The 26,812-nt window shown below is 37.2% G+C and overlaps 1 protein-coding gene across 1 annotated transcript in view; it reads right to left on the bottom strand.

The window, feature by feature from the left end:
• Ace2 (angiotensin converting enzyme 2) overlaps positions 1–12,058 on the bottom strand; it is a 46,302-nt gene extending 34,244 nt beyond the window's left edge. Inside the window, exons 1-3 of the mRNA XM_070040832.1 lie at positions 11,981–12,058; positions 9,075–9,260; positions 8,116–8,405 (exon numbers count right to left, since the gene is read on the bottom strand). Coding sequence (XP_069896933.1) covers positions 8,116–8,301 — 186 coding nt within the window. The 5' untranslated portion in view covers positions 8,302–8,405; positions 9,075–9,260; positions 11,981–12,058. The remainder of the gene's footprint in view (positions 1–8,115; positions 8,406–9,074; positions 9,261–11,980) is intronic.
• Between the last annotated feature and the right edge of the window lie 14,754 nt (positions 12,059–26,812).

Genomic DNA, 26,812 nt, shown 5'->3' with positions numbered 1-26,812 from the left:
TACTATTGACCATTGTTCTATAGAATGTGTTTGACACATCCTCTTCTTCCCTCTAGTTTGCATGAATGAGGAGTGAGCTATATGGGAAGAACAAATTGATCTACAGAACATACTATATCCTTCCCATCATTCACCAATCAATCCCTACTTTTCTTACTCCAGTCCAGGGTAATTTACTGTCAAGTAAAATTTCTGATAAAATGTTGGTATCACGTTTTAGTAATAATTTTATTCTTGACCCATTTTGGAAAACCCATACTTTCCCAAATGCGTCAGTCTTAGAATATTTTTATTATGCTATACATGTGAACTCTGAGGCTATCTGATTTGAGTTTTGTTACTACCACTCTACAAATGTTGTACTTCATACCATCAAAAATTTATTTTACATTGCCTTGCATTTGGGCCCCATAGAACATAATATTCCTTCCCATGTTCTTTGAATATTATTGACAGGGTATTCCATATCATCACCCTAACTCTCTTGAGCCTAAATAAAACAGATAGCTTAGCTCTTATATGGAAAATCAAAGTCAGTCCAAACATACCAATTAGATTAAACTGTGGCTAATAATTACGAGTAGTAGTTTTTGGGCCTGAACAATAGGTGAAATGAAACATATGCCACAGTTCACATAGCTCCAGGGATTGATGGGAGCTAGTAGACAAAAGAGATAGCATTGGGCTGGGAAGGTGGCTCAGTGGTAGAGCGCTTGCCTTGCATGCATGAGGCCCTGGGTTCGATTCCTCAACAACACATAAGCAGAAAAAAAAAGCCCGAAGTGGTGCTGTGGCTCAAATGGTAGGTGCTAGCCTTGAGCTGAAGAGCTGAGGGACAGCGCCCAGGCCCAGAGTTCAGGCCCTACGACCGGACCAAAAAAAAAAAAAAAAACAGATAGCGTTGAACATTCCCTCTGTGCAAAGGCAAGAAAGAAGCAACTGCAACAGCAAAATTGTCCACAGCTAGTTTGGGGGACTTGGGGACAAAACACACATTTTCAACACCACCACAAGAAATGAAAACACTCTCTGATCCCCTCTATTCCTGTAGTGAATACCATATTCCTATCCTGTGGAAGATCTTTGCATTTTCAAGGATTGGAAGTATAAAAGTTCTAACCTGTATTGTTTCCATATTAAAAATACATTCTGCTCATCTTAGCCCCAACTATATTTAGAAAATTAAATACAAGGATTTGTGATGCTTTTAAATGCTTTCACATGAGCTTTGTATTATCCATCTTGTGGTAAGTTGTTTGGAGATTTAAAGAATTGGCATTTTATTTTCTTTTTCTACATTTCTTTACCCTCTGAACCAGGCTTTACTTTCAGCAACCACTAAACTACTTCTTGTTTTGGACATGTGGCAGTTTCCTGAAGACAGAAGGTGAAAGGCTGGATAGAATCCTAGAATCTGTTCAGTCCTTAGAGCGCAAACAGCTCCTAGGAAAACTTATACCTTCGAGTTCCTTATGCTGGCTCAGTTTCCAGGTATGGCCTTCAAAACCATCTGAGTCTTATAGATGAAAGCCACCTTGGTTTCTTTTTAAATAGTCCCAGAGACTTGCACATTTTAAAAAATACTCTGTTCAATAGAGTAGGCAATATAAGTCATATAACTATGAATTTTATCACTCCACGTTAGAATTCATTTTTTTGTATTTTAGATAGATGGCTTAAGATTGTAAAATTTAAAACATTTACTAACATTTTAATTTTTTCCTGAACTTTACACCATGAGGAAAAAGTACTTTCCTCTGAATTCCATTTTACTTACATCACAATAATCTTTCTCCACTCCTGCTTTTGTATGTAGGTGTTATATGTGTAATGAAGCGTGGGACAGGATCATTAGAGATAGAGAGTAAGTCAACATTCTTTCCTTAGGTATATAATAGCAGTTTAGTTCTGACTTCACTGTGACTCTGCCCTGTAGGTTCAGGAACCAGCCATGCCCAAAGACCTTATTGGCCTTAGCACAAAGGAACTGCAGAAGCCCTGGAGACCATCTGAATAATAAACGTGGGCCTCCTGGTCTCTCTTTATAGAAATATTTATAGGATTGTCTGCACCACTCACTTCAATAGTTTCGGGTAGTTATAGTTATTACTGCCAAATACTAGAACATTGAACCAGGATGCCTGGGTTAGCAATGGGATCCTCTTACTTTCTCCAGGGATAAAAACGATCCAGAGACTTCCTATGTTGCTGGAGAAATTGTGGCCTTGTGATTAAAAAGTTAGTCATCGTCTTTCTGAAACTGCTTTTTTTTTTTTTTTTAAAAAGAGCTTGTATTAGTGATATGAAGGGGGTTCATTGTTACAGCTTTGGGATACATGTTTACACTGTATTTCAATCAATCTTACTTTATCTATTATACTCCCTGCCTCCCTCCCTATCCCAGTAGCATTCCCAACAGGCTTCTTTGTTTCATTTTCATAGTTGCAAATAATGTATTTCAAGAGTATGTGAGGCTGCTTGTAGGAGGCTCCAATTTCTCATGAGAACATTGGGTTTATCTTTGTGCAAATTAAGGACAGACTTGAGTTGGATTAACAAGTAAGAAATGCTTTATTATCTTTCTGCTTGCTTAATAAAACTAAAATTTCTAATTTCTAATATACCCTTTGGTAAGACTGTTAAAGGATCTTATTTTAAAAACACCAACAAACAATAAACCCACAAAGAAGGGATAGTCCAGATAAAGCAGTATTATTTAACTGAGAAGTTAGTTACAGTTTGACTGGTGAATATTCTATATGCATGTGCTATAAAGCAAGAGAACAATTTATTATGTAGCATATGATAAGATTTGTAATTAATTTTTCACTGCATTTTTCTGAATTCTTTGATATCTGTTTTTTAAACATATTATATTATTAAACATATTATTTTTATTTTTATTACCCATTTTCATCCAAATCTATTAAAGAAAGGGATGATTTTGGTTTTGTTCCTTGGCCAGAAATCACTTAATTTTCAAAATCTCATGAGAAGATAAAACAAAGCATTGAGTCAACCACACACTCCACAATAGCAGAGAAAAGCAAAGAACATTGGAAACCTGTTTTCAAACCAAGCTTTTTCTCCTGACTCCTATGTAATGGTTCCTGGTACACTCTAGGGGGGCTGCTTTTAGAGCATTATGTTAACCAAGTTTGATGTCCTTTATTATTTTAAGGTATATTTGAACAACTTAATCTAAGGATTACCATATTGAGGCAGACTGTTGGCTGTCTAGCCCAATATACTGATTCCTGAAAGTTACACCAAGAGAATATAAGAATAGCAGATTGTCCTCAATAATGTCACCCTGATATCATATGAACTTATACAGGTCATATAGATCCACTTTCCCCTTCTGTGTCTGTTATCTATTGTTACAATATTGTATAATAAGTAACCAAATCTCTTAATGGCATAAGTGTTTATTGTTTATTTGCCTAGAATCACTGGAGGTTGGCAGGTAACTTTGCTTATCTTGGCTGAATTTGCTTACAACTCTGGATGTTGGCTTCTGCTTGGGCAATTGCTCCACGTGTCTCTCATTTTTAGTTGGAGAGCCCAGGCAAGTTCTCTTGGCAGAGGCAAAGGTTCATAGGACAAGCCCTATTATTCAAGTCCATTAAGCCTCTGCTTTCATCATCTCCTCTAACACAAAGCAAGATAAATTATGGACACCGTCACATGGCCTGCAATGGGATGGCACTGCAGAGTGACATGACCTTACACGTTATTATGGGAAAGGATGAAGAACTGAGTCCATCGGTGAAATTGGCCATACTTCCTTAACTCACAGTGAATCTACAAAGCACACACTTGCTTAAATATTTCAAAACCCTATTTATAGTTTTTAAATGTCTCACATTTTATTAAAGAATGGGCCAATTTTATGAGTCTTATCAGTTTTACCACCTGTGGTGTAAACATCACTTCCTTCTATTTACTAACGTGGTCTCTGTAGAGCTTGCAGCTGTATTTTTCTCTCTAGAAGAGAGATTGGATCAATATAACTGTGAACACAGTCTCTACTAGTTCCAAGTCAAACACTTATTCCTTTCTTCTTTTTCTTGTTCTTTTTGAGTGAAGCTTTGTGTAGCTCCCTATCTCTCAGAACCCTTTAAATTATTCTGACTGATGTTTTAGGTGGGACAGTGTACATAATTCAAAATTATCTCTTGATATAAATATGACCACCAGGATCGTGTTTCCAAAGGCATGGAATAGCATTCTTTTATTTCCACAACCTTTAAACAATGTTAACTGCTGTTGTCATTATCCAACTAAAAATTTAAGACACAATCCTGAGTGACTTCTAAGTCTTTTGCACAAAGAGACACAACCAACACAAACACAAACCTGGATTTTCTAGACTAGTTCTCATTTATATAATTTTACTATATACCATTTTTTCTTTTTTCACAATTTTTATGGTATGATTATTCTTTTTATCTTGGATTGTTTTCTTTTTTGATACTTTCCTATGTGTTAGTGATATGGGAAAGCCTTTTGTGGACATACTACAAATATTCATTTTATTGGAGAACTTTTTCAGGATTTGTAAAACTTCTTTGAGGCAATAAACCTACAACAAATCGATGATTATAGATACTAGATAGCATTTAAATATTAATGGTAATTTCAAATATCTTATTGGTTTTCAGTTCAGTCAGTTATTGCTTAAAAGATATGAAGCACAAGGAATCAGAGTTTCAGTTATTTTCTCTGCCCAATAAGTTCATTTATAGTTAACTCCAAAGAAGATAAGCCAGTGCAACAGATAGTCTTATTAAAATAAATCCACATTGTTTTTTTTTAATTTAGTGAGTCAGTACATGTCTTATAACAACAGATGCTATTCTGTAAATAAAGCGTAGGATAAAGTCAGCAGTATGTAAATTTATGGGAACAAGTTCTCCCCTTTGTGCAGGAAAGGCTTACTGTCAAAATACACAAAAAGGTTGATATTTCTTAATTCTTGACCCTGAATTCTCTGCTGGTTATAGGCCAACAAGCAGGCAAAGGAAGGAACATCATGGCTGTTTCTGGGAACTGCATGGCCTCCAAGTTCATATTCTCCCAGCAGCTCTTCTGTGAATTTCAGAAATGTTTCAGAGGTAGGGGATTCTGGATCCTCGTATATTTGACTTTTTTCAGGGAAATATTTATTAACAACTACACCTGGGCTGAGAATTGAGAGTGCTTGCCTAGCATGTCCAATGCCCTGGGTTCCATCCTCAGCACTGAAAACAACAACAAAAATGGCACTCACTTGAAATGGCAGAGAGACTGTGGACTTTCCAGAATGCAAAACCCTTGAACAATAATATTGTTATTGTCAATAGCAATGTAGAGAAGGTTAAATGCCAGACAGTATCAAGTGACATGATATCAAGTGTCACGTGTACACGTACACATATCACATATTCACTAACATCAGTATTCCTATCTAGTATAGGCTATATTACTAATATTATGATAACAAACTTCTCTGGTTTACAGATGAGGCAAATGAACCTTCAGGGCTAGAATTTGAACCCCAGCTGCCCCTAAAGTCTACTTACTATACCAAACACAATCACAGTGTACATGCACTAGCTACCGATATAGAAGACCCTATCTCAGAAACCTTCTCATTTTGGTATCTCTTGTAACGTCTACACAGCCCAGTGCCTTAAAGAATCTCAATACCTGTAATCAGAGATAGAAGTAGAAGCCATTTCTCTCTCCCCTTTTCTCTTTTCCCATGCAAGTACACCTGAATAAGTAATACACCCTCCACCACTGCTTGATGAAGATGTCCAGTCCCTTACTGCTTATTCAATTTAAATATACTCACTCTTCCTCAAAAAGATTCACATTTGTCTCAAATTGATTTATTTATAGTGGTTTCTGCTCTGATTTCCTAGTCTTTAATCAACTTAGATCATTTAAAAAGAATTTGTGCCAGTCCTGGGAATTGAACTTGAACCAAACTATTGCTGAATAAAGGATATAAAAATATTTTCTTAAGTGATCATTCAGTTGTCCACCACTTAAATTTATAAGAATATTGGTTTGAGATCTGTGAGATAAAAAATGATTAAACCTTCATACTTATCCAACAAAGCATCTTGCTTTCCCAGAGTATTCCCAGGCATTTCCAGACTTTTCCCCTGAGCATTCTTACTCACTGCTAGCACTCTACCATTTGAGCCACAACTCCACCCCTCGGTTTTTGGTGGCTAATTAGACCTAAGAGTGTTGGGGACGTTTTGCCTAGTCTGGCTTCAAACTTTGATCCTCAGATCTTAGCTTCCTAAGTACCTAAGATTACAGGCATAAGCCACTGACACTGGCCTGATAACGTTTTTTTTTAAAAAGTAGAACACTACCACTGCACTACAACCCCATTCAAAAATAATAATACTTTATTGAACCAAAAATTATTTCAACAAACATCACTACAATTCATCTCATAACATGACTCATCCGCATGTGGGCTCCCAACAGTAATATGATATGTTTATCCAAAATTCCAAGGTTCATGTCATGTATATGATTATCCTTATATTGGGTGTGTGGCTCAAGTGATGGAGTACTTGCCTAGCAAACAAGTACCACCAAAAAAAAAAAAACAGACTCCCCATCACTGATAACAATGATGTCTTACTATTCTTTGATGTCCAACAAGCAAGAAGCACTATTTAGGTAGTTTTGTATATTTACTTTTCACAGAAACCCAATAAGAAGCTGGGTGCTGGTGGCTCACGCCTGTAATCCTGGTTCTTCAGGAAGCTGAGATCTGAGGACTGCAGTTCAAAGCTAGCCTGTGCAGGAAAGTCCATGAAACTCTTATCTCCAATTAACCAGGAAAAAAAACAAGAGTGGTGTTGTGGCTCAAGTGGCAGAGTAGCAAAAAAGCTCAGGGACAGCACCAGGTCCTGAGTTCAAGCCCCATGAGTGACTGAAAAAAAAAAGGACAGAAGGAAAAGAAACCCAATAAAGCACATATAAGTATTTTTTACTTTTCAAAAATGAAGAAACTAAGACCCAGAGAATCTAATGAACTAGCTCAAGTTCACCCAGGATGTGTATATATGTGGTCTGGTTTTATAGTTCTTAGTTGTGGTATTATCACTTTTACTATCACAATGAACATTCAGCTGGGAATAAAGAGAAACACACAATACCCTGCAGTTACCTCCAACAAAAATCAAAGAAAAATTGAGACAAAAAGATATAATGCAGAAAAGAGAGGTAATATCAAAATGTGAGACAAGACAAAATATCTTGGGCTGTCAAAATCTCCTGTTTTCTTGAGCTTAAAAATAAAACCAGAAAATGACACAACAGTTCTGAATTGCTCTGTTCAGTGAATGTCGGTGATTTGATTTAAACACACAACACATAAGCTTTCAAGCTAGATTTTTAAAACAAAAAGTTGCTGAATGGCCGACACAAAAGCCTTAACTGATCATTCAATTTTCCACCATTTAAATGTATAAAAATTATTGCTTTCAGATATGTGAAAGAAAGTTATTAAACCTTTGTACTTTTCCAGCAAAATATCTTGCTTTCCCAGAGCATTCTGAGATTTTTTTCAGAACAGGTTTAGTTATCGTTTTTCTTGGAGGGCCCTTTTATGACCTTTTGAAATCCCTCTGAGATCTGTGACAATGCAATAATTCCCAAATCCAGTTTTACCTAATCCACAGTTAGTTTAACTGTCTACTAGTGCTTCAATAAACCTCCAGTTGTATTTTTCACGTAATATGTTATTAGGAGTCTTTATATATTTCTGTTGACATTACTGGCTAGTGAAAATTGTTAACTCAATAACTATGACATTTCCCTAAAATGCTTTGAAACACTGATTATGAATCTGTTAACTTTATAAAAGCTATTCACTTATTTCTGGAATCTGGACTGAGACCAGTATGTTATCCTGTAACAACTTTTCAAATGAACTCCAAGGTCAATTAAGTTTAGTCATTTGGGATTCTAAAAACCAAAAATTCAGAGGTAAATATACAACCTTAATGCTAAAAGATTTCTTTTATTTCCCTATTTAGTTTTATAGGCAGTAATCACTTACAAGCAACAAATATCCCCTATGAAGCCATGAGAACTCACCATTCTTTGGGCATTCTCCTCAGTAATATTAGTATTATAATTCCAAGAAGCAAGTGAACTTTGATAAGACAGGTCTTCAGCTTCCTGGTTAAAATTGTCCAAAAATGTCTTGGCCAGTTCCTCGATGGAAGACTGAGAAGCAGTTACAGCAATAAGGCTGAGAAGGAGCCAGGAGGAGCGTGACATCTTTCTCCGTGCGCCAAGATCCCATCCACTGAACAACTTTCCCTAGAGTAAAATCTCGTGAGTTTTGCTATCTCATCAGCCTTTGAACTTGGGTTGGGCACTGACTGAGAAGGAAAGACCAAAAAAAAAAAAAGGAAAAAAGGAAAAGAAGAACAAAGCAGTAAATAATCTGCTGAACTAATAAAAAATTAATCCTGGAAATGACAGATATGTAAACAGATTTTAGAAAGATTTTTTAAGTAAACCAAATAAAGACATGTTATTCATTAATCCTAGAAAACCTTAGCTCTCCCTGCACTATATGGCCAAATCAAAACTTAGACATTTGGTTAATATGTTCCTAAAAAGCTGTTAAAGATACACTGAGGGTTTTATGATTTTACAGTAACGAAATAAAGCTAGAAATAAGGATTATAGGGGTATTGTTGGCATTTATACATTTTTCTGACAATTCCATTAATAATCAGTTCTCCTTCCCTTATTTTTATATTCATGCATATTTTTTTAAAGAAACTTACTACTCGGGAAAGAAATTCTCTGTCAAATAAATGACCTTTTCCTTTGTCTTTATGGAATTTCTCTTTTTTCCCTGATCAATTTTAATTTTTGCAGCCATTTTTTAAGTATAAGACTCTATCCATTATACAGGTTAATTCTCTTGATCTGGCTTTGGAAAAATTAAAAAAGGCTCATTTGCTATTTCTGAGATGACCATGTTAAACATTAGTTCCATGATTTACTTCATGAAAAATACCTCCTTCCCCTTCACTTACCTGCTTAAAACTCAGTCAAGATCATAAGAAAATAATAGTTCCCCCACATGGTAAGAAATCTGAAGAGAATCCATGTGGAATTCTGGTCATCCACACTCATGGGATCAGAGCAACATAGAATGCAAAGAGAGTTTAGTGGTTATCCAGATGAAGTTCTGTGTTCTCAATCCCGAAGTGCAAGTATGTCTTAGAGAAAAGAAAGGAGTCACTTTAAATGGCAAGGTACATAGGCCTGCTTCATTGTGATTATGAAACCTTCACACAGAGAAAACATTTCTTCACCTAGAAAAACAAGTCTTCCAGGTTCAGATGAAATGGTAATAACCTAGCCTTAAAAATTCTACTACTGCACTAAATTTTATTGAAAAGTTGTATATATTATAGAATAGGAAAAAATAACAACTGTTCAAAATGTTTTGTGTTATAATATTGTATTTAAGTATCACAACAAATCTATAGGCAAATGTTTCATTGTCATTTGATGGATTATGAAACTGAGCTTATATAAATTGCCAGATCTCACTCAGTAATTAAGTGGTTGAGCCAGGACATGGATCCATACAGACTGATTAGCCCTTGGCTAAGTAGTAGTATAGTAGTCTAAGAGCAATACTGGAACCATAGGTAAAGAACAGTAGAGGTACTGATCCTCTAGTAAAAATGATAGGTGTGGCTTCATTGCACCAAATATGATTTTAATTCAATACCTTTGGAGAAATAAAAGTTACCAAATTTTAATAATAATAATAATAATAATAATAATAATAATAAAGACTTTAAAGAAAATAAAATGGAAGAAATCGGTGCAGAAATTACAATAAATTTCCTTACACATTCAAGGGAGGTGAAATCTCACTGCTCAGACACATTAGGAGAAAAACAGGCAACAAAAAGGGGAATTGCACCTGAATATTAGAAGAAAGATGTTACATAAATAAAAACTGAGGGGCTGGGAAGGTGGCTCAGTGGTAGAGCGCTTGCCTTGCCTCAGGCCCTGGGTTTGATTCTTCAACACCACATTAGCAAAAAGAAAAAAGCCAGAAGTGGGGCTGTGGCTCTAGTGGTAGAGCACTAGCCTTGAGCTGAAGAGCTGAGGGACAGCGCCCAGGCCCAGTGTTCAGGCCCCATGTCCGGACCCCCCCCCAAAAAAAACTGAAACACACCTTTACTCAGATAACTTCCTGAATAAAATATGAGGATAAAGGGAAAAGGGGAATACAACCCTCCAAATTTAAGGGGTAAGGGGATATAATCCTCCAAATTTAACTCATTGAACCACAAAATCAGATGGACATGATCAAATTGAAATGTAGAAAGTATAATCCATGCTAAAAATAGATGGACACAAAGCCTGTGATAGAGGTAAGGCAAGAAAATATCGGAAGCCAAGAAAATGAGAAGCAAGGAAGTGAGAAATTTTCTTACAGTGATTCTGTAGGAAAACCAGCTCGTGATTGCCAACTGCAAGAACTGACTTGCTAGAATTTCTCTATACTCTCCATTGAGAACCTGCCAGTGTACTGACAATAACTTGGAAATGATCTCTTTAAGCTCATTATAAAAATGGAAAAAATCCACTGAAGACCTAAAGGCTGGGTGCTGGTGGATCATGCCTATAATCCTAGCTATTCAGGAGGCTGAGATCTGAGGATCATAATTCAAAGCCATCTGTGGCAGGAAAGTCTGTGAAACAATTATCGCTAATTAATCACCAGAAAAACCAAAAGTGGTGTTGTGGTGGCCCAAAATGGTAGAGAGCTAGCCTTGAGGTAAAGAACTCAAGGATAGCACCCAGGCCCCAAGTTCAAGCCCTATGAATAACAAAAAAGACCTACAGGACGGGACCCAGAAAAATAACTGCCCTGAAAGAGCATGCTATCTTTGGGAAATAACTGAGGACCAGAAAAATTAGAAGATTGGACATGCAAGAAAGTTGAATTTTTAAAAAGTTTGGAGATGAGGGTGGGTTTCATACAGGGAAGAGTTCATCTTTGAGACATTTGACAAAATTATAAAATATATTTTTTAGGGATGGGCATGATAATACATGCCTGTATTCCCAGCTATGAGGGAGGTATCAATAGGAGGATTCTATCCAAGGTCAGCTCCAGGCAATCAGAGGGAAAAAACTAAGAGCAGAAAGTACTAGAGACATACATCAAGTAGTAGAGTATCTGCCTAGCAAGCATGAGGTCCTGAGTTCAAAGCTCAGTACCACATACTTGGGAAAATGTATGTCTGCCCTATTAGAGATAAACTAGAAATAAATCACATGTGGCAAGTGGCCATGAGCAAGCAAGGAGCATGAGGCCCTGACTTGAAGACCTGGTACTGGTGCACACACACACACACACACACACACACACACACACACACACACACACACACACACACACACACACACACACACACACACACACACGTTCATTTGGACTGCAATATTCTGCCTTAGCTAGCCTGGGATGAAATTATAGGATGGAGCAGTTGGCTCATAGAATGAGCAGAGTCATTTATTAAAGAAAAGGGAGTCAGCCAGAGAGTCTGCTTGAGCCCAGCCCTGGGGAAAATGTCAGTTGCACTGATTACCTAATTGTGGACAGGTCTTATCAAATCTCCTATATACAGAATGAAGAAAATCTAATCTATCACTGCTGTCTTGAAGGAGAAGGAAATATAAATCACTCCCTCCCAATTCTTAAAAATACTGTATCTGTGACTGCATATACATTGTACCAGGCTCTGTATATGGACCCTTCACAAAAAACAACATGTATAGATAGAACTTGTTTGATCCATTTTATAACTAATAAAACTGAGCTTCTAGTTTTCCCATGACTAGCCTAAATTCCTATAACTAATAAGTCATGTGACTACACTTGGATTGCAGGCTATAAAGAGATTCATACCTTCTGTCTGTGAAATTACAGGTGCAGTTGTCTGCTAATCTCATGTAGGGCTAGTAAGTCCTCATCAACATGGAATGTTCTGAAAATAAGCAGACCTAAATAAGCAAAACTAAAATTCATTGCCTTAATTATACCAGTTTGACATTGTAACCCCATTTTGAGTCATTTTTTTTCTAAAATAGAGTCCATTCTAATGAGAATGGAATATTGCTTGGATGTTATTTTTGCTTTTGTTTTCACTTTTTTAGATGATTCAGTCTCCACCTTGAACATTATTTACTGGCTAGGCTACATAGCATGATAATGACTATAAAGCATTATTAAATTGTTCCACATAGTCTTATTGCTACTAGTTCTGCTGCCTAGGCACATTTTTAGTTCACTATTACTATGACTTCTTAAGAGTATCAGCTTCCAGTAGCCCTTCCCATTACAAATCCTTTCCTAGTTTTTGATCTGTTATCTGTTAAGACATAAATATAAACTAGATAACCATGGAATTCCATCAGGAAGCTCCATTTTCATAGGCTCAAGCCTACGTGGGGCTTTTTTCCCTCTGAGCAAAGTGCATAGACTTTGAGATCCATATTTCCCTTACTGCTTAACTTTTTATGTACTTCCATCTGAGTCACAAGTGGCAAGGTTGCAAATAGCTATAGCAAACACCTTTTCCAGTTCCCCAATTGCAAATATTGAAGAAGAAAGGATGTTCTGTGCAATTTCTTATATCTTAAAATTGATTGAGTAATATTTCTAGATATCAAGAACACAACATAGAGAATTTTTAAAGTTTATGTGGCTAAGAATTATTTACATTTAGTACAATTGATTTTCACTATATGTTTATCACATTATAATGAATGTATAAGTGTTTTCCAAAAAATAAATAAACAAGTTGGCTTTTCTGTGCAAAAGGAAGCTCATTCCTATTTATATGTTGAATCACAAAGCAATCTCTTTTTCCTACACATAGAACAAAAGAGTATCTTCATTAACCAACTTGACAAATATTTTCAACAGATTTCCAAATTTGTGAGGATAAATTGTCCATTTCAGGGAGGCTGTACTGATTATGACTGGCCGGAATTTATGATGGTTCCGCTTTTGCCACAGTAAACCTAATTTATTCTCTTACCTAGATTCTACAAAAAATTAGATAGTAGTAGAGAAAGGGAGACACTAATATAAATTCTTATCTCAGGCTTTAGAAGCCATAAGCTCTAACGTCTTAAGTTTAAAAGCACTCAACTTCTGAAAATTTGAGATGTTTTTTACATAAGTGATAGAATCCATGATATAATTTGAATAGAATGCTATGATCTCACATTTAAGAATTACTCTGAAAAAAAAGAATTACTCTGACTTCTGTATGGAAAATAAACTACAAATGGGGTGAGACTATAGACAATGAGACTAAATATGAGGAGACTAGTGCAATAACCACTGGAGATATGGTAGTGGCTTGGTGGTAGCAGTGGAGTTAAGACCTGAATGGATTTGAATACATTTAAAACTAACAAGATTTGCTGATGAATTGGAAGAGTCATGCAAGTGTTTATGGATTAAACAAATAGAAAGATGAGCTTCATATCAATTTAGATGAGGATAAATGCTGATAAAATAGGTTTGGTGAAAGTCTACACATTCAGTAGTTTGTGATATCTGTTAGAAACTCAAGTAATGATGTTGAGAAATTATTTGAAGAACAAGTCTGGAGCTCAACAGAGAAGTCAGGGATGGAGAAATACATTTGAGAATTGTCAGGTAGCGATGGTTAGGCAAATATCTTTACAACTAAAACCAAAAGGAAAATATCTTACTTTCCCAGGATCTCAATGTAATGAAAATGATTACTTAGTCCAGGTCTGAGAAGTGGGATATATTGATAAGAGAGGGGGAGAGAGACAGACAGACAGACACAGAGAGAGAGAGAGAGAGAGAGAGAGAGAGAGAGAGAGAGAGAGAGAGAGAGAGAGAGAGAGAGAGAGAGAGAGAGAGAGAGATTGGTACAAACCTAGCTATTCAGGAGACAGACCTGGAGGACCACAGTATGAAGACAGCCTTTGCAAATTAAATTAAATTTAAATTTAAAAGTCTGCAAGATACCATCTCCAACTAACCAGCACAATCCCAGGCTGGAATTGTGGCTCAAGTGGTAGACCCTTGCTAACAATGAACAAGAAAGCCAATCAACAGTGTGAGGCCCTGGGTTCAGGCTCTGGTACTAGCAGAAAGAAAAGGAGAGGATGTGAAATGAATAGAAGGTGTAATACAGTTTAATTCCAGAAACTTGGCCAGAGTATCATATGCCTTCACTAGTTTACAGCTAAGTAGAAAAAAAAATGTCTTGGGAACACATAGTGATTGAGTTGAAGTACAGGTTCAGGGAAGGCAGTTAACATAAAAGATAGCCAAATTAAAATGACTTAGACCTAAAACAGGTCAAGGATGCAGCAGTTCCAGACATTCAAAGCATAGAAGTCATTTTGAAACCAGATTTTACCTCTCAGCTGGATTTTAAAGATGGACTAAAAAGAATTTTATGGATTGGTCAGTACCTAATTGCTGCCAAAAATCTTACAATAAGCTTTCATTCTCATTGGCCTCTATTTCACACAGAATGTACCATATATCACACATAATTTACCTGTGGATTAAGTGTAAGAGTCATGGCTTATGAGAACAATCAACAGAAAGTATCTTGAGATGGCAAAGACACATCTTGGATCTTTCATTGTCTACCTTCCTCTTCATATAAGGGATTTTTCCTGTTCATCTCATCAACATGTCTTAGTCAAATCTAGGTACTGAATTCATCTTCAACCTCCTTACTTACTCAGAGAGTCTCTCTGACTACCTCACTAGAAGAGGAAATCTCACAGTGAGCTAATGAAGTAATCCCAGAGAAAGCCAGCTGCACTTACTCCAAGGTCAAGCCTAGGAATGCTGACAAAGGCTATAACTTCTCAACTTTATTAAACACTTTTCCTTTTGCCAATCTGACAAGTCAGAATTCTTTTTATGTTGTGACTTTCTTCTTTAGTAAGTCAAGGCACAGAGCTCACGCTATCTGATAACCTTATTAAACTGGCTCCTTCCCGCACACATAGAGCGCAGCATAGATATTAGCTCTGTTTCGACAAGTTCTTTCTTTCATGCCATGGCACCATCTACTATCTTATGCTGATAATCACATTCCACCAATTCATTTTCCCATCTTTTTCTCTCTCCTAGAATATGAGCTTCAAGAGGTCAGAGATTTTTCTCTGTTTTATTCACTACTATATCCCCAGCTTCTTACAAAAGTGGCTGGCACATAAAAACATAACAGGAAAACAATAAATATTTGTTGAATGAAGACATTGTATATTGTTATTTTTTGCCAGTCCAAGGGCTTGAAAGAACCTGGACACTGTCCCTGAACTTCTTTTGCTAAAAGCTATTGCTCTACTGCTTGAGCCTCAGCACCACTTCCAGCTTTTTCTGAGTTGTTTTTTGGAGATGAGTCTCACATACCTTTTGACCTGGGCTAGCTTCAAACTGCGATCCTCAGATCTCAGCCTCCTGAGTAGCTAGGGTTACAGGAATGAGCCAGCAGTGCCAGCGACATAACTCATTTTTAATGTAACATACTATCTATTTATTGGTCCACCCACAAGAGGTGATGCAATTAGATTAGAATCAGCTGATAAAAATGAATTTTGGGGGCTGGGAAGGTGGCTCAGTGGTAGAGCGCTTGCCTTGCATGCCTGAGGCCCTGGGTTCGATTCCTCAGCACCACATAAGCAAAAAGAAAAAAGCCGGAAGTGGCGCTGTGGCTCAAGTGGTAGAATGCTAGCCTTGAGCTGAAAAGCTGAGGGACAGCGCCCAGGCCCAGAGTTCAGGCCCACGACTGGACCAAAAAAAAAAATGAATTTTTGCTATATGAGATTTGGAGTCATGATTCCAGTTAAGATCGGTGAAAATGGGAAAGAATAACATGATTATTATAAGCTAGGCATTGAGATAGGTAACTAGATGCCTACCAAAAGACATTGTAAGAGATTGTTACTACTTTTTTAGAGGAAGAAAATGATTGCTTACACCAAGCCACTTTTTCCAAAATCATACTATTTCTGAGTAGCAAAGTCAAGTGTTGAATATTAGTTAGTCCTTCCCTTGACCCAAACAGCTCAGTGTAAAATGAATGTTTTATGTAGCAACAGTGGTGAGGAGACTGATACTGTGTAACCATCTTCATGTCACAATTATTTTGATGCCTAAGCTCATTGAATTTGAAACTGAGGTGTCAATGAATGAGATGACGGCAATAGAAATCTTTTCATTTATGTCATTACTTTTATTTTTTAAATGAGTCTGCTAATTATAGCACTGCTAATTTATTCATAATCTGGTGATGCTCCTGATTCAAGAGGTAAGGCAAGAATGCCAACAGTCTATAACATAGAGGTCCTTACATTGAGTGAAATAAGCCAGAGCCTGAAAGACAAAATGTCAGTCTTGTAGAAGACTAGATTGAAATAATGTTAGAAAGGGCCTGGGTAGGGTGCTGGAAGGATGCAAAGAAATTCAATAAAGAGCAGGAAATCAGTGTGGAGGAGTTAGCACATCAAGGAAATCAGAGTGGAGGAGTTAGCACATCAAGGAAACTATTGGTTAAAATATCTCAAAATGAATAGGGCAAAATTCCCAACACATCAAAGTAAATAGTGAGTGAGGAGATAGAAATGATTATTACGTTGATTCGATTATTTCACAGTATAAAGATGTACAATTACCAAGTTTCAATTAAAAAATAAGAGAAAGAGTCCATATCATTGCTTGAGGCACCACTATTCTTTAACTATGGCCCTCATAGCCAGCTATAAACTTCAGCAAAGATGAGATAGCCAAATAATCACAGACATATACCAAGAGGGTGGGATTCACTGGCAATAATATTGGATACATTAATTCTTTCAATGACAATGTATCGGGAGAATGATGATGATGAAATAATTATGATCCGAAGGCCCTGAGGGTACCACACCTGTTACCAACAAGTCTGGTATAGGTGTGTTTACTTCAGAATAAATTAGTTAACATCAATTACAGAAACATAAGGTAACACTATGAATCACAACTTTGGGAATCTCTAGTATACATGACCCAGAATTCTGCCATCACTTGTTGCTTCATTCCTGTGCTCTATGAGATAATTATATCATCCCAGCTTTAAATATAACACATTTGATTCTTAATCAATGGTTGAATGACTGACTCAAAGTAGAATATATGATTAATATGGTGCAAACTCAAAATTAATCTTTGGCACTAATATTTAGCTGTTACAGTTTTATTCATTACAAAACTAATATTCCTACTGTCCTGAGATAAATGGTTATTGCAAAGACAGAATGGCAAGTCAGAGAATATGATAATGACTCAACATTACATAGGATTCTCTTGCCCATGTGCCCCTCTGTGACATTTTCCTCCTACAGATAAGAATGTATTAACTTCAGTGCTAATAAAGAGGATATAAACTTCAAGGCTTGAAGATATCAGAATATTAAGGAAACTTGTAGGACCAGGTTGAGGGTCAGAGTGAAACTTGCCTATCTAGTCTGTAGTACCAGAGAAGGAATCTTAATTGGAGCTTTAAAGTTTCTTCTAGCTTACCCTGTAAGACTGGTTCTGTGCCCAAGGTTGTTAACATTTATTAGATTGTAGGGCTCCTTTGTTCTCTCTCTCTCACCTAAGCAAGTGGGAGAGATTGAGAAAATAATATGAGGTTACAGTATGACCTCATTTATCCACAAGAGTGGATAAATCATTTTGTATCCTATTATTGGAACTTTTAAGAAGGACTCATCTCAAAGTCAAAAATTGAAGGGCTGGGAAGGTGGCTCAGTGGTAGAGCGCTTGCCTTGCATGCACGAAGCCCTGGGTTCGATTCCTCAGCACCACATAAGCAGAAAAAAAAGCCGGAAGTGGCGCTGTGGCTCAAGTGGTAGAGCACTAGCCTTGAGCTGAAGAGTTGAGGGACAGCACCCAAGCCCAGAGTTCAGGCCCATGACTGGACTGCCCCCCCCAAAAAATGAAGATATCAGGCTGGGAAGGTGGCTCAGTTGTAGAGTGCTTGCCTTGCATGCATGAGGCCCTGGGTTCTATTCCTCAGCACCATATAAACAGAAAAGGCTGGAAGTGGTACTGTGACTCAAGTGATAGAGTACTAGCCTTGAGCTGAAGAACTAAGGGCCAACACCCAGGACCAGAATTCAGGCCCCATGATGGATTTAAAAAAATGAAGATATCCATTGACAATATCCAAAACTTTATTTGTGTCTATGCCCACATGAATATATACTCTTGGAATTGCAAAATTTTTCTTTAGCTTCATTACCATATTTTAAGTAAAACCTCTTGGATTTTATGAATATGTACAAACCTAGTTTGGTAAAAGCCTTAGTATTCATTTTGGCTATTGAGGACCCTCTTAGTATGTAATATGCCTGCTTCTCTTGAATCTCTTCAGGAGTCTTCCCGAGCTTAGAAATATGTCCACTGCCTAGAAATTACAGAGGACAATTGGAATGCAGTCAATCGCAAAACAATTAATTTGGATTCTATCCAGAGAGGATCTATTCCAGCCTTGAGCAGAAAAATCCAAGCAAGAATGAAAGATCCTGAGTTCAAACTCAATTTGAACACACCACACACACACACACACACACACACACACACACACACACACACACACACACACACACACTCACTCACTCACTCACACAAGAAACTACTGTCCTAAAATTTAGACAATGTCATAATGGTGCAAAACATTATTTCTATATTTCAATGATAATCAGTGTTTCAATATTGGCAGACAAGGAAGCCAACTGTGTGTGGTATGATGGTAATGATACAGCTATAATTATAGCTACTCTGGAGGTGAAGATCAGAAGGATCAGATTCCTAGGCAAAGAGTTAATAAGTCCCCATCTCAACCAATATCCAGGTGTGGTGGTTCACACTGATATTCTAGCTATGGGGAGTCATGGGCAAAATAATAATGGTCTAAAGCCTACTGCAGGGAAAAGACATAAAACTCTATCCAAAATATAACCAATGCTAAAAAGGGCTAGTGGCATGGCTCAAGTGGTAGAGCATCTGCCTAGTATAAGGCCCTGAGTTCAAACCCCTCCTTGTAATGCCACACAGAGAGAGAGAGACAGAGACAGAGACAGAGAGAATATAAAGCATAGCAGGAGGCTGGCAGCTGGTGGCTCACCCCTGTAATCGTAGCTACTCAGGAGGCTGAGATCTGAGGATCGCGGTTCAAAGCCAGCCCAGGCAGGAAAGTTCATGAGACTCTTATCTCCAATAAGCCACCAGAAAACCAGAAATAACACTGTGGCTTGAAGACTGTAGAGAGCTCAGGGAAAGAACCTAGGCCCTGAGTTCAAGCACCACGACCAAAAAAAAATTAAAATTAAAATTAATTAAGAATAGCAGGCAAAGCCTTTGGTTGTCTTACTGGGCAGCTTGATCCTGTTGGGAAGCTGATTCCTACATGAATTTATCTGTTCAAGAAGTTCAATTCCAAATATAGCATGAACCTAAAATTCACACATTGCTTCCATAAGATACTTCTGGAAAATGGGGGTGTACATGGAGCATTGTGGATATACATTGGGTGCCTAAAAGTAACATTCTTTTTGAAAACCTGGAGAAACAGTGAAGGAGGACAAAATTATCCATGTTACTCATTTGGAATTTCAGCCAGGCACTGATCTAAAAAGAAAGTTCATGGTAATTTAAAAAAAAATCAGAGGGAGGTCTGGCATGATGACATACACCTGTAATCCCAGCACACCAGAAGTTGAGGCAGGAGGATAAAGTTCAGGGCCAGCTTGGTCTCATAGCAGTAAAAACATGCTGTCTCAATAATCAAATAATCAGATTTTAAATAAATGATACCCAGGTCCTTCTATTTCTCTGAAATGACATAGTATTCTTCCTGAGGGATGAGTAAAATTCCTCTGTGTATGTGTATATCACAATTGTTTGATACATCCATCTGCTGTAGGGCATCTAAACTATTGGATATGTTGGATAGTGCAGCAATGAACATAGATGTGCAAGTGCCTTTACTATGTCTTGACTTACGCTTTTTTAATTTTTTTAATTTTATTTGATTGTAAAGATGCTGTACAGAGGGCTTACATGTGTAAGGTAATAAGTACATTTCTTGTCAAGCATTGTTACCCCTTCCCTTGTTGTTCTTATAACCTTTTGGATAAAAATACCCAGTAGTGATGTCTGTTTCATTTTTTGAAGAATCTCCAAACTGCCTCCCATGGTGGCTGCAGTAGTTTACATTCCCTCCAACTGTGTAATAGGTTTCCTTTTCCCCAACAGCATTTATTTCTGTCCATATTCTGGATGATGAACTGAGATGGAATCTCTGTTGCTTTTTCTTTGCATTTCCTTATGGCCATAAATGTTGAACATTTATTCATGTATCTATTGGCCATTTTTGCTTCTTTTTTCTGAGGAGTCTCTTTAGTTCCTTTGCCCGTTTATTAATTGGGTTTCTCATTCTATTGAGGTTTAATTATGCTAAGTGAAGTAAGTCAGGCTCAGAGATACAAATGGTGTATGTTTTCTCTTGTATGTTGTACTTAGATCTAAATTATGAACATATGAAAACATATATAGGGTCATGCATGTATCCACAAACATAGTATCTAAAGCATGGTATGTGCAGGGGAGGTTTAAAATGGTATAACACCTTCAAACAACTAAGTCATAATTTAGCTAAATGATTACAAGGAAGCTGCAACATGTCAGAAAGCAAGGGGAGTTGGAATGGGGCAGAGAATGGAGAGAGGGTGAGTGAATAGTCATAATAATCAATGTACATGTGTATAATGGATCTAGGCAACTTGAGGGGAGAGGTGGAGTTGGGAGAGATGGGGAAAACAATGCAAGGGTGACATTGATTAAGATGCATTGTATTAATAAATGGATATGTTGAATTGAAATCCCTTTGTATAACTACTTAAAGACAATATTTTTAAAAGATAGTCATCAAAGAAAACCAAACATTACCAATCCAGCACCCTGGAGAGTTCCACTGGGGTGACAGAACCTCTGCCAGCTAAGGAAAATCCCTGGGCAAGCAGCTAAACTAGTATAGTAATGAAGTGGGTGGGAGAGGGTGTAATACATAGGGCAGAATGGATAGGAAATCACTTAGCTTATCTTTAAGGAGGGGGAGAGAATGAGGGAGAGAATTCCAGGGCATTAGCTCGAATACAGACTTGACTTTGTATATTATAAATAATGGTTAACATTTATACACCAGGTGCTGTGTGAAGCACTTTACGATCACTACCTTCCTAAATCTTTACAGCACCCTATGAGCAAAGAACTATTTGTTTTCATTTAAGAAGAATACAAATCAGGACTTTATGTACTTCAACATATAATGGAAAGGCTTTTGAGAAATACCATAAAGTATCTGTATTAGTTAGGTTAGTAATTAGTTAGTGTTACTCAATGAGAGAGTTGGGGGTCTATCAGTATTTTTCAATGCAACTCCTGTCTAGTCCCACAAGTATATATAGTAGAGGTTCTGGAAAACTAATACAATTGTTGAAAAATAATCTGGATTTTTTGAAATAGATGAAAATGACAGAGTCCTTTTGTCTTGAAGTTTGCTGATGTCAAGATTACTGCCCAGAGAGCTGTTTCTTGAGAAAGAATGAGGAGGAAATGGACTGAGAGTGATCTACAAAAGCTTATGGTTAGTCCTAAGGGAGACTCACTTGACAATTGGAAACACCACTGCAGACTACTGAAGGATACTATATAGTCTGCTTCTCTGAGGGGATAGGACTTATTCTTGGCTACAGAGGGTTTGGGTATGGCCCTGGTTGAGGAGGAAGACATGGGTGGCCAGGGGTCTAATCAAACGCTGCTCGAGAATGGGCTTCACTGAGTCCCTTTCACCTATCCCAACATCTGTCCTGCTTCTTCTATAAGGCCCTTTGTACAATAGGTAGCCAAACCCTCTCCCATTGTATCTCTAACTGCGTGATGGGGAAAGCAGTGAGGCTTCGCTCTCCTTTTCCTCCGAAGTCATTCATATCCTCTCTTCATTCTTTATCTCAATTTTCTCTCAATTTATTATTAGTTTAGTTATGAATGGTTATGTTGAAGAGATGCATGAGTATTCCTTATACTTTTTCTCCAGTTTCTTCTTCCTGTATGATCATTTTTATAATAAATAATATAGAGGATTTACAAGGGCTGAGAGGTGACCTTGTCACCAGACTCTTAGGCTTCTCTACCCTGGGGAAAATGAGTACCCATAGAGAGGTTTGAGCAAAGAGAATGATGTAGACTGATTTTCTGTTTGAACAGGGTGCATCATGGGCATCTGCCTCTAAATTGGTCTTGCTACTAGGATAATGAGGAATGTAATTCCTCATTAGCACATTTTCTCAAAGTACAAAGAGCAAATGACTCAATCAACTTCTAGTATATGAATTACACAAAGCAGTCTTCCAGAAAGCTAGGAAAATATTTTTCCTTTTGCTGGTACCAGGACTTGAACCCGGGGCCTTGTGTTTACTTCCATGGCTGGTGCTGTATCACTTGAGCCATACCTCTGGCCTAGCATTTTGCTAGTTATTTTTGGAGATGGAGTCCCATTGAATTTTCTGCTTGAACTAAATTCCAACTAGCTTCTTACATAGTCACAATGTCAGCCCCAATGCTTTCTTTCATTTTAGGATTTGGTCTGGTTAGCTCTCATGGAAAACTTGGATGATGAAACTACACAGAAATAGACAAGCTATCTGCATTTATATTTATTTTATGAAACATGTCTAGAACTACCATCCCAGACATTTTTTCTACACTGAGTTGGCTTTTAGGTGCCTAACATTTCCCAGTTTCATCAAGTAGTGTTTGCTAGGGACTTGGAAAGTAGACAGAAGCTATATTTCCACTTGCTTTACAGCATTTTATTTCCAGTACATATCAACTCACTATGTGTTCCCTCATGGCACATTACATGATCATTAAATTAAAAATGAGAAGTATAGTTGATGATTGACTGCTCCCTAATTGCCTAGAGTAATTTGTCAAAGGCAGAAGGCAGGAGACATAAACTCCATTTTGCTGCTATAGTAACTATCAAAACTACAGCACATCTCTACTAGCATAGAAAAACTTCCCCAAAAAGGATGTTTAGTGGAGCAGATCTTTCCCAGCAGAAAAAAAAATTTCCCACGCTATCAGAACAAAGTTATCAAAATAAGTTAATTCAGTGCTTTCAAAATAAGACACATAACTGACACAAATGTTTTTCAAATTGCTTTCATAATCTAGAGGTTTTTCTTAATATATGAAATTTAATATCTTATTTTTTGTTTGCTTATATACTATAATCCTTTGGAAGCCACAAAACATTGCAATAGCTCAAAATTTATCTCTCCTAGAACAATAAATGCTTTGGTTTTTTTTAAATGCAGGAACTGTGGTTTGAACTCAAGGCCTCCTATTCTTGCTAGGCTTTTTATTCACAGCTGGTGCTCCATCACTGAACCATGCCCTCAGTTCCAACATTTTGATGATTAAAACAAGGTAAGAGTATCATGGATTTGTCTTCCTGGGATGGCTCAGAACCATGATTCCCAGTTTCAACCTCCTGAATAGCTAGGAATATAGGCAAGAGTGCCCAGCTAATAGATGCCTTGTTGAGAACATATCTTAGATCCTACATGATAGTATATACAGCGTATATTCACTTGATATTTACCAGTTCATGACTTCTGTATGGAAAGTTACACTATTCTTCTGGAGTATAAAACTCAGGAGGGTATAAGATATAAAATGGTTCCATAGTAAATCATGCCTTTGCCACCCGAAGGATCAAATCTCATTCTCCTAAAAGGAGGCCCTGAGAATATTAAGAAGTACATTGCTCTCAAGACAAAGTCGTATCTGAGCCAAAAATCTTATACCCATAAATTCAAATTCTTCCACTTACAGAGAGAGAGAGAGAGACAGAGACATAGACAGAGACAGAGACAGAGAGACAGAGAGACAGACAGAGAGAGAGAGAGAGAGAGAGAGAGAGAGAGAGAGAGAGAGAGAGAGAGTTTTTTTCTCCATAAGGGATAAGATTGTGAGCTTATGCCAACTACCACCCCATTTTCTTATTTGCACACAGTTGACAAGCACTGATCATGTTGACTTTCAGTGCCATGAGGGCAGGGATTATGCTATTATTCTGACCACTGTAGAATAAATGAATTTAAAAAGGAAAGAAAGAGGGAGGGAAGGTGCTATATTAAGAAACGTGAACAGTGACTCAAGAATATTTTATTTAGTGTCATGATACAGACATGCTAGAAACACACAGCCAAAAAGTCCCTCCTTGATAGTAAGAGTTTTAAGTGAGAAATATTTTAAATGCAAGCTAGAAGAATGGCCAGAGGAAAAGCTGGGCACCTGTGGCTCATGCCTGTAATCCTATCTACTCAGGAGGCTGAGATCTGAGGATCAAGGTTCAAAGCCAGCTGGGACAGGAAACTCCGTGAGACTCATCTCCAATTAACCACTAGAAAAATGGAAGTGATGCTGTGGCTCAAGTGGTAGAGCACTCGCCTTGAGCTGAAGAGATCAGGGACAGCACCCAAGCCCAGAGTTCAAGCCCCACGACTTGACAAAAAAAAAGGGAAAAAAGAAATAGTTTGTAGGAAATGGCACTGGGGCTTAGTGGTAGAATACTGGCCTTGGGAGAAAGAGCTCAGGGACAGTGCCCAGGCCCTGAGTACAAACCCCACAATCAAGAAAAAAAAAAAGAAATAGTTTGTGCAAAGGCATGAAAGTAAGAGATCTGTGAATTACTGTGAAACAGATGGAGAAAGACAGACAAAGACGGAGAGAAGAGGTAAGAAATAAACTTAGAGAGGGAGATAAGTGTCAATCCTCAGCATGCCCTTATGTTCAAAAGTCTGGCTTTATTCTAAGATCATGAGAAATTATTTCAAAGTCATGGTTTTGTGAACAAAATCAAGCTTGTGTATGGGTCATTTATTCAAGCTACATCCAGACAACTGAACAGTAGATATTTTGAGAGGCCTCCAGGATACCATTTTATGGTCAATGCATATATCTCCAAATGCTAGGAATATTGCCTGCTGAATGCTCGCCACCCAGGCTTTCAACAGGAAACTGGTACTAAGCCACAGGGAACTGTCTTGTCCCAAGAGAACATCCTCTCCTCTGAGAGCACCTATACCCATGACTCCAAATGTGGAGATACAGGGGCCTGGCTATATTTTTTCAAATAGTATACATTTTTTCATTTCCCTATGTTCATGGCTAGAATTCTAGGCACAACCTAGATACCTGAATACTCTACCTAGGCTGCAAAGGGTTAGCCACACTGCATTCATGTCTGGATATTTAACAAGGGAAATATCTCACCTGTTTGAATTTATGGCTAGAGTTCATTTCTTCTTCACTGTGTTGGAGACTATCTTTGATAACTACCAATTCCTAAAAGCATCCTACAATTTATTTTACATGGATTTTCTCATTATGGCTACTTAATGAATCTAGCATGTATGGGAAGTTTATACAAGTCTGCTAGCAAAGTCAACTTATACAGAAAGTAACTGTATGAGTCTGATTTCTCATTGCTTTGCCATACTGCATTTATTAGAAGCAAACCATAGGTCTGATACTCACTCAAGAGGAGGAGATTACATGAAGATGTAAACACTAGGAGATGGGAATGATGGAAAGAAAACCTGTTTATCCGCCCCTCTTTCATTCCTCTATCTGAGAACACTCCCCAATAAACCTCCAATACAATTACTCACCTTAAAGTCTGTATCCAAGCAATAACACTAGATGCAGAGAAGTCAGGTAGAGACTATTGCTATAACTTTAACTGTGAGTTATAGCAAAGAGAGAATGAGTGTCACATTGTATTTCCATTAATAAATATATAATGATCATTAGTAGTATTTAAAATGACATATATCATACCTGGAAATTAAATCAAGTCTATAGTCGAAAGAAATCAAGTATGTCCTAAGACATGTGTACTCCCATGCAGCACTATCTATGATATCCAAGAAATGAGAACAACCCAACTACCCATCAACTAATGAATACATATTTTTATACATATTATCAGAATGTAAAAGTAAAATCCTGTTATTTGTGAAAATATACATGGAACTGGAGATTGTTTGCTGACTGAAATAAGCCAAGCACAGTAAGACAAGTACCACATAATCTCACCAATTTGGAAGCTTAAAAAGTTGAAATGGTAGTCACCACAAACTTTAGAGAATAAGAGGAAAAAAAGGAAGAGAAGAGGTGGGCCAATGGGTAATAAATAATAGAAGTTCTGGTGTGCTACTGCACAGTTAGGATGACTATAGATAATGATAAAATACTTCATTCAAATGATGATAACACAGTCATTTATAAATAATTTTGACCATAAAATAATTTACCATAAAGAAATGGCAAACTGAGGAAAGAGGTATGTCTAACCTGATTGAAATACTACATGGGATATACATGTATCAAAATATAACACCATAACACTACATTATGATATATATGTATTATTGTGTGCATATTGAACATTTAGAAATGTGTGTGACTTTCATGTATTAATCAAGTGTAATTTTAAATAAAAATACTCATACAATGATAGTCACATTAAAATAACTCATTTCTATTTATGTATGTAAATCATACATAACTAGTAAAAATTAGAATTACTGTGTTCTATTTTGTAAAAATAAATCT

Source organism: Dipodomys merriami, unplaced genomic scaffold, assembly GCF_024711535.1.
Source record: "Dipodomys merriami isolate MVZ:Mamm:240054 unplaced genomic scaffold, mDipMer1.0.p SCAF_3, whole genome shotgun sequence".
NCBI classification, from domain to species: Eukaryota; Metazoa; Chordata; class Mammalia; order Rodentia; family Heteromyidae; genus Dipodomys; species Dipodomys merriami.
The sequence above is the reverse complement of the archived record's forward strand: the minus strand, read 5'-3'. Positions and strand labels throughout refer to the sequence as shown.